The 9,335-nt window shown below is 30.8% G+C and overlaps 1 protein-coding gene across 3 annotated transcripts; it reads right to left on the bottom strand.

Annotated features, from left to right (window-relative positions):
- Positions 1–4,959: 4,959 nt before the first annotated feature.
- On the bottom strand, positions 4,960–8,538 carry LOC120082108 (ethylene-responsive transcription factor RAP2-7-like). Of its 3 annotated transcripts, none has more exons than XM_039037336.2 (9): positions 7,667–8,538; positions 7,466–7,491; positions 7,284–7,314; positions 7,049–7,136; positions 6,731–6,876; positions 6,569–6,624; positions 6,360–6,454; positions 6,126–6,227; positions 4,960–5,454 (listed from the first exon to the last, which is right to left on the bottom strand). In XM_039037336.2, the coding sequence occupies exons 1-9, from the start codon at positions 8,128–8,130 to the stop codon at positions 5,161–5,163; spliced, it is 1,302 nt and encodes a 433-aa protein (XP_038893264.1). In that variant the 5' UTR covers positions 8,131–8,538; the 3' UTR covers positions 4,960–5,160. The 3 variants fall into 3 exon arrangements, with proteins under 3 accessions (XP_038893264.1, XP_038893265.1, XP_090171251.1); XM_039037337.2 differs by having other exon boundaries at positions 4,960–5,449; positions 7,667–8,524; XM_090315125.1 differs by having other exon boundaries at positions 4,960–5,035; positions 7,667–8,500.
- Between the last annotated feature and the right edge of the window lie 797 nt (positions 8,539–9,335).

The raw sequence follows: 9,335 nt of genomic DNA, 5'->3' as shown, positions 1-9,335 counted from the left end.
ATATGATCAGTATAATGTATGAGATACATCTAATGGAGGATTAATGTAAATGAAATTTACATTAAGTGTCATGGAATAGAAAAAGAGCTATGGTTCATATGTTTCATGAGATGAAATATTAAAACTATAGGTTAGAAATATAATATGATAAGTTGGTTATCATTTATATTTATAATAATATTAATTATCTGATAATTAAATCTTGTTCTCTAATAACCAATTGAGTGGGAGGTTATTGGTGGTTTTCATGGTAATTGTGAGATAAAAGAAAAATTGTTTTCCTAATTTTAGTAAGTTTTCGTCAAAATTGATTTTAAGATTTTCTCTCTCAGAAAAAAGAATCTCACATAAATTGTCAAGTAAATAAGATTTACTAAGCGATAGCTTGACTAAGGTAAACGATCGTGTAGTGTTTTGTAAGTGACAGACATGCAGTTAAGCAATGAGCTAAATGATTGCTTAGCTTTTGCTAGACGATCGCTTAGCTTTTGCTAAACAATTGGGCATCAACCTATATGATAGGTTCTATCTTCTCCCACTTACTCAATCGTTTACACGATTATTGTTTCCTCCGTCTTCTGCCTCAAACCAAGTCCACACAGAGCCCATTCTCTGGATTCTCACACCAAGAATACCAAGGTACCCTTCTTGGTGGTGTCATACTCAACTCGACGCCGTCGAGGTTCTGTGGAGGTTGTTCGTACTGTTAGGGTGTTCATGATCGAGGCGATGGTAGAGTTCGAGTGTGCAGTGTTCGTGTTGTGTAGCGGTCATGTTGGACCAGCGTTCGAGGTAGCTATGTTCGAGCGTTCGTGATCAAGGAGCATGGAGACGAGTCTACAAATGTGTGTAGAGATTTCTTCTTGATCATTTCTAGTTTCATGCTGTAATTTCTGTATTGAATGCATAATCGTATGTTTCGTTTTATGACTGTAATTTGTAAAGTTCATATATGATTGTAATTTGGAATGATCTTTTCACTGCTCATGAAAATCCTTGTGATCGATTTCCTTCAGTAACACTTCTCTGTTTCAACTCGCTTATCTTTATGTCATCTCATGTTAGAAGCGCCTTCTTTGGATGCAAACAATCGCTTATCTTATGTGGGATTCTTTTATCCTTTTCATCATTAACTTTGTATCAAGACTCGCCTCAAATGAGGCATTGCTGCAAATATGCAAATTCTTGTCAATGCAATACACAATCATATCTGCGCGCATGAATAGACTCATAACCTAGGCCGCAGTCACGCAATTTTTGCTTAGCTTTATAAAAGGAAATAGGTTTAGTGGTGCCGGCTGGAAATGTTGCTTTTAATAATTCTAGCAACATATTAAACAATTTGTTACTCCAGCCGTTAAGAACTTTGATATATCAACTTTACTAAAATGTTCAAGGACGAAAATAACAACCAGGGTATAGTTCATTATGTGCTTCAGTCATTAAATCCTCAAATAAGTTTGTGGTATCTCTTTCTTGACCATTAGAAGACATTTCATTCTCGATCCCTTCTTTATTTACATCTTCGTTTTCAATTGGAACTTGTAGATCGTTTATAAGATTTAACATTTCATTGTCTTCAACAACATTACATTTTAACATGAAACTTCGCCACATCTAAGTACTAGGATACTCCATCTCAGTACTCCACCGATAACTTATTTCTAAGTTCAATTCATTCTTTATTTATCCTTAAAAATAAACCTTTTTTAACCAACTTGTAATCCAAAACAAATCATAGTCTATATAATTTTACTGAAAAAATTTAGATAATGAATAATACAAATATCAAATTGAAATAGTTTAACAATGAATTAATTAAACTAAAATAATGTATATAGAATGAGATTTTCTTGGATGAATGGAAAGTTCTACTATTAAGAAATGCTAGAGCCAATGAAGAAATTCTACTAAAAAAGACTTGAAGCTAACTAGTACAACAAGAGAACATGATACCAGTTTAAATTAATGAATAGCCCACGTGATTTCCGGACTAAAATTCGCTAGACTCTGTTGATTCTTTAAGAACCTAAATTTGATCTCCACATTATAATCTAAAGATATAACATTCACTATATATAAAAATAGCTAGCTTCAACCTCATAAAAAAGTCACTCTCAAACAACACAATAGTAGGAAGTCACGGTCAATCAATAAAAAGCTAACAAAAAAATTGAACTCCACACAACAGTGAACTATAATTTGGAATACAAGCACTAAAATCTGCCAAAATTAAGGTGTAGTGTATGTTGACAACCACAAAAGTGAACTAATTCCTTTTGAGCATTATTCCTTCAATGTGCAACAACTTGTTTCCTTAATTTATACCCTTTATTGACAAATTATACAATACATACTCAATTTGGCTATTACATAATATAAGAGAAATCTTAAAAACTAGTCATTCAAAAGGAATTCACACCAAAAAGCGATGAGAAAATCCAAAACAAAAGTCAATAATTATTTCCCCTTTTCTAATAATCTTGAGTGACCTTCACAAATGCTTCCCTAATGCAACCCAAAACCTGAGAAATTTCAAAAAAAAAAAAAAAAAAAAAAAAAAAAAAAAAAAAAGCAAAATTGATTGAAAAATGTAGAATCAATTGGCAAATGTAAATTCTTCCCTAATTCAACACAAACCCATGAAAAATTTCAAAAAAAAAAAAGAGCAGAAAGAGAACCTAGCTCTCAAGAAACGCGCGACGAATGAATAGAAAAATGAAACGGATGGTGGATGGCAAAGTATGAACGACTTACCAGTGGACTATGGACAAACAGACGACTAGCTGCGCTTTTTCTTCTGATCTGCTAGGGTTAGAAGAAGAAGAAAGCATATAAAAAATCTGCCTCCGATTTTGGGGTTTTAAAACCCATATTCCAACAGCTATCGTGAGCCATCAGAAGTTCCTATCAAACTCCCGAAAAATGTTTTAAATTGTCAGAAATTTGATCAATGTTGGCTTCTACTTTCCAACCCATCTTCTGAGCTCCCAACGCCTATTGTCTATCCGTTGGGATTTTGGACCAATCTCTCGACACAATAGTAAAGACGTCGGGAGTTTGGTTGATGGGAACTACGATTTGGTCAAACTCCCAATGCATACTTTGTACCTGTCGGGAGTTCGTAACAACTCCCAACGACTTATATATGGCATCAGGATTTATAGATAGCTCCCAATACTACCGTTATGTAGTTGGAAGAAATTCTCTCTCCCAACGGTTGTTTTATGCGTCAGAAGAGTTTTTTTCTTGTAAAGTAAAAACTTCTAACTTCTTGTTTGTTCTATAATTCTCTTACTCTGTTCTATAATTCTCTTACTAACAAGGTATCAGAGTCCTTTATCTTTATTTTGCAGGTCCTCTCTTCCCTAAAATACAAATTTGCCATTGATGTTGCATGAACGTAGGGTGCGTTTTTCCTTGACCTAAATTTGGTATCAACAAAGTAAATAAACAAAAAAAACTTATAAATAAAAGTAACGTCCAACAAGACCAGTTTTCAAAAAATCAAATCATTAATATTATTATTTTGATAATATATAGAGTGAGAAAATAGAGCGTCGGACTTCGAGATTTATAATGGATGCACCATGTCAATTAAATTAGGTTCGTTTTAGCAATTAAATAATCATTATTTATTTGTATTAGAGTTTGCCAATTCATATATAATTTTTACATATTCTTAATCTTGTAAATAGGATTGCTATCGAGTCAATGCCAAACAATCATTATAACATTTATTTTCAAAAGTGCCAATTGCATTAGCGTTGTCACTTTCAACAGATAAAGATTTTTTCTTAAAATTTCTTATGTACTAATGAGATAAATAGTTAAAAAGCATTCATTTTCTTTTTACACGAATTTTTTTTTTCAGTATTACGAAAGTGTTAATACTAATTATTCACATTATGATTTATCTTTGTAAATAATTATTTAATGTTTAATGAGTTTTCATTTCATTTTCAAAATGATGTTTATATGATAAATATACCAAATAGTAAATGGAAAGATCGAAAAAACCAAACTCCTTGAATATTTTTTCGTACTATAATGTGAAGCTACATTCACTAATTTCTAAAAGAAGAATAATAATTCTCATTTAGTATATGAACATATAGATTAGTAAATTAGTACATAGATTATCATGAACATATAGTAACTTAGAGCATAAGAAAACGTTCTTTTTTCTCATAACTAGTGATCTTAAAACTATAGCAACTACATTGTGGAAACTATATTATTTGGACCAATGGGAGGGGAGTGAGAATATTATACAATTATTAATGCCACGATTAGTCAAAAAAGAAAAGCACTATTTTGCCTCTCATATATCTGATGGTCATATTATGTTATGAAAACTACATTGAATAGTTTATAGAGAGGAAATGGTATCTTATTTTCTTTACTTTGGATTCTAGTTATGTAACTCAAACACATTATTCATTTAAATAAAAAAAAAAAAAAAGTTCTCCCACATAAATCTAACGGTCATAAAATACTTAAAGCGTATTGTGAAAGCAATGTCGAATAGTTTCTAAAGAATGAAGAATATTTCTTGTCCTTAATTCTTTTTTTTTTTCTAGTTCGACGTTATAAAGACGATTCATGAGAGATCAAACCATTAATATTTGAGATTGTAATTAGTATATCTTTATTGCCACTAAACCGTATGCTCATCTTGGTTCCTCCTTTACGTGATTATAGATTCTATTTTATCAACCAAACTCCATTATACTATATTAATTTAATAAGAATGGAGAAACTATTTGTTTTTTATTTGTCACGAATCTTACTAAATTCATCCAAACCCATTTTATTAAAAAGAAAAATTAATAAAATAATTGTTACGTGGTAAATTATTATACACAATCAAGAAATATGCATACAAATTGGGTTTAAAAAATTAAAAAGGAAAAGAAAAGAAAAACTTCCAATAATGGAATGAGAATACAAATTGGATACACAAAAAGCAACCAACCTCAAATCATGCTTTTTAATTATATAATGTACACAGGAATAAACTCCAAATTTTCCCCTAGAAAAAAATGGAAAATAAACATTAATTTGGGGTTGGACTTAATAAATAATAATTAATTTCTTCTCTCATTAGCTCCAAAAAAAAAACACACAAAATAATAATTATAATAATAATAATACTTGTTAAGAAATATTGGGGCAGTGAGTACTGTGGAGGGCAGTGTTGTTTTGAGCATAAATTGAACCAAAATTAGAAGAGGAAGAGAATCCTGATGATGCTGCAACAATCTTGGAAGCACGAGCTTCTTCTCTCACTATTATTCCATTACTAATCATATTATTATTATAGATGTTTTTTTCACTCGTGTTTCCTTGAATTGTCATTGGCATTGACATCGGTGTTGACGTTGGCATTTGCCATCCCCAATTTGTAGGGATCTTTGTCGGGTTGTTGTTTCTCTTTTCTCTCCCTCTTTCCTATAACAAAAACACAATCATTTTGACTTCTTTTTCGTTTCGTTCAAATGGATTTCCCTTCGTTCGAAAATGAAATTCATGACATGTCAAAAAACACAGCTTGCTTGAATTAAATGTTTATACAATAAAATGAAGAAACTTTTAAAGAAATAAAGTTAGTTTGAACGAGTAAGTTATTCTAGTCTCTAGATTTGTTGGATCAAATTTATATCATTAGATAATTTGAAATACACGATATACTAAAGAAGAATACTTAGTTACAAAACACGTCGGATTCAAATTAAAAAATTGATCCAACAAATTGAGATTCTAAACTAAGAACGTTGAAAAGAATTTAGAAATATAGAGTTAGAAAAGAGGGGAGAATTCTATAAATTAGCAAAATAAGAAGATGAAGAATGAATGAAGAAGAAAAACCTATATCTTGTTTTACTCAACCAATTATCAAGTTTAATTTGATTCATTTTGCTCTCTCAAATTTGTTTTATTTTAATCATTTAACATGAATCAAATTCCAGATTTTAAACATTTGTCTATTCTTATAACAAAAGGAAAATGCTACTTCATATATTCTAAAAAGTTAAAAGTCTAAAATGGATTTTTTTTTTTTTTTCCTATGTATAAAAAGACAAAACACACACATATATATATATAAGGAATTGAAAAATTACCTCATTATCTGCTAAAAAACCAGAGTAAAAACTAGACCACATAGAAGGAGGAATATGAGGTTGTTGTCCAGCCACACCACATGCATAACCATTGTTTTCATTCTGCCCACACACAAAGATAAGAACAACACTTCAATTATTTTACTCCCAATATTTCCTATCCTTTTCATCAACCATATTTTTCTTTCCAATTTTCCCAAAGCATTATTATATATACACATATTATTTGACTACCTTTGGTCTCTCAATGTTGAGCTTTTGAGGAGAATTACTAAAATGGTAGTTGAAAATTCCTCCAATGCTGAGATCAAGATTATGCCCATTATTGCCTGCATTAATTAATAAATAAAAAAAAAGGTAAATTAAATAAAAAGGAAAAAGAAAAGAACAAACCCCTACAACACAATTTAAAATAATTTTGATTCATTTTGTTTTTCTTGTACCTCCATTGCTTGCATCCACCATTGTCTCCCCTTTGGAAGATCTTTGCTCAATTCCACTGTTTTCAATTTAAAAAAAACAAAACAAAAACAAAAAATGATTTTAGTTCTTATTTTCCACTCTCACACTTATATTTGAATCAAAGTTCGTTTTTTTATTCTCACTTCTTCCCAATGACTTGAGTCATTTGATTTTCCCATCTTCCATATTTTTGAAGAGACAATCCTCTTAACTTGGATCCTCCACGAGAAAATCCAGTGCTCTGGCGACGAAGAACATGTACAAACTCTTCTTTGCTAAGATTCTTCATCTGCAAAAAACATTTAAAGGACAAGAATTGGTTTTTTAAAATTCAAAAAACTATTTCATTTGTTTTGAAATCTATTTTAGAACCGGAAAGATTTCAGCATAAATTATGATTGCAAATCATTATATTTGTTGCTATAACAATGGAATTCCAAAACATGAAACAAATGGCTCACTTGTTTCATATCTTCATCGTAATCACTTATATTGAAATTTATGTCTGCATCGGCTCCCCTAAACTTTATTGCTGCTCGATCATAAGCCCTGTCAACTCAAAACAAAAACATCCCAAAAATTTTAAACAAATAGGAAAGCAATATACATATCTACTTAGAAGGAGGAGTAAAATTAATCTTTCAATTCTAAGAAATATAATGAAAAAGGGCAAAAATTACTAAATAAATAACCAACCTTGCTGCAGTATGGGCTGTGTCAAACCCACCTGGGAAAATTGAAAATCAACTCTTTTGTTAGATTATATGTACAAAAAAGGAAAAACGAAATTACTTCAAGGGAAAAAAGAGTTTGAATTATTAACAAAAAAAATCGGACTTTTCTTCTTCTTTTTCTTTTTTGAGTTTCTTTTTTCTTACCCAAATAAACTTGTTTCCCACAATCCCTGAAAAGAGAGGAACAAAAGGGACAAATAAATCAACAAATTATAATTAGAAAATAAAAGTTTCCATAAAAAAGAAAAATACGAAATTCCCAATTGGGAAAGAACTGATTTTTCTTTTAAAAATAAATAAATAAATAAATAAATTTGAGTTTTTTTTTTTTAATTTTTTTATTACCAAATATGAGATTCCCATCTTCCAGTTCGCCGGTAAAAGGTAACTCCCCGGTACTGCGAGCTCCGGGAGCGAGGCCCACGGCGGCTTTTCCTCACCTGCTGCTGTTTCTGCTGCACAATTCTCAACTCCGGCGGTCCACCGCCGCCGCCGGAATCCGCCGTCGACGACAAGTTCAACCAATGGGTTCTGGGCACTGGAGACCCAGAATCCCCCCATCCTCCGACCACCGGGAAAAGCGTCTGAGTCACCAATTCCAGCGACGCGCCGCCGCCGCTGCCGCCGCCGGAACTTTCTCTCTTGAGAATATCGAAGATTAAAACAGAGGAATCTTCATCTCTGCTGTTGGAAACCTCGTCGGCGGCATTAACGACGGAGGAATTTGAAGTCTCTGATTCTTCCATTACGATCCGATTCGTCGTCGTTTCGTCACGGTTCGTAATCGAATCGTTGAGATCCAACATCATCACTTCTTCTTCCTCCTCTTTTAGATCGTTCTTCAGAAAACACAGCAAAACAGAGAGGAAAAAAAAGTTTCAAATTTTATTTTTTTCTACTCTTTGTTATTGAGAAGAAAACAAACCCTGAATTTCTCTCGCCATTAGAATCAGAATTTGAACACAGAAAATGAAACCCAGTGAAGAAATTCTGGAGAAAAGAGATTAAAAAGGCAATATATATATATATTTTTTTTGAGGGGGTTGGTCTATGATGAAGCTTCTATGGCTATGGCTATGGCTAAAATTTGATGAGAGAGAAACAGAGGAGAGAGAGCAGAAAAGGAAGTAGCTGAGGGAAGACAGGTCTAGAAAAAGAAAGAGGAAATCTTGAAACTGTGAAGGGTAAAGCAATTTTAGGAATAGTTTTAAACCCATTCCTTCTTTTTTAGCATTAAATTTAAAGAATATGTGAGAAGCAAACTACAATATTAAATATTATTATTATTATTTAAATAAATAACATTAATAATATTATTATTGTTTTTTTTTTAAAAAAAAAAAAAAACAGTTAAGTTAGATATTATTAATTGTGCCGATAGCCAAACACGGCGCCGTGCTCAGATGTATATGTTCCAAAGAGAATTAAAAATTATGTTTGAATTTTTTTTTTCCATTTTTGGTAATTAGCCCTTTCAAATTTTGCATTTTTTCTCTAGTTTTCTCTTGAATTTCATATAATGATTGTCACATTATTTTTAATAAATACAAAATTCTAGTCAAATTATAAAATTAAATACAAGTTTTATTAAACAGTTTCCAAAATTTAACTTTAATTTTAAAAACACTTCTATGATCACGAAAACATGGATGAAAATATTGTTTATAAACTTAATTTTTCAAAATAAAAATCTAGAAACTAAATGGAGCCTTCATTTTTTTAAATTAATATAAGCATTACTTCTATCTATAAGTTTTTTTTTTTATCTACTTTCTATTAATACTTTAAAAACTAAGCTAAATTTTGAAAATTTTAAAAAAGAAAAAACTTTATATATGTTTTTCAAAAATTTGTATTTTCTTAGAATTTAAATTCGAGAGTTCTTCAATGAATATGAAAATCATTGTATAGAATTCAGAAGAAAATAAGTATGCATTTCAAAAACATAAAAGCAAAAGTAAAATAATTATTAATTGGTGACTTAGTTTTCTTTTTTTTTAGTATAACAAAATGT

The sequence above is a fragment of the Benincasa hispida genome, chromosome 7 (genome assembly GCF_027475165.1).
Source record: "Benincasa hispida cultivar pf3 chromosome 7, pf3_genome.v1.1, whole genome shotgun sequence".
NCBI lineage: Eukaryota > Viridiplantae > Streptophyta > Magnoliopsida > Cucurbitales > Cucurbitaceae > Benincasa > Benincasa hispida.
Note: the sequence above shows the minus strand (reverse complement) of the source record. Positions and strands in the feature narration are given on the sequence as shown.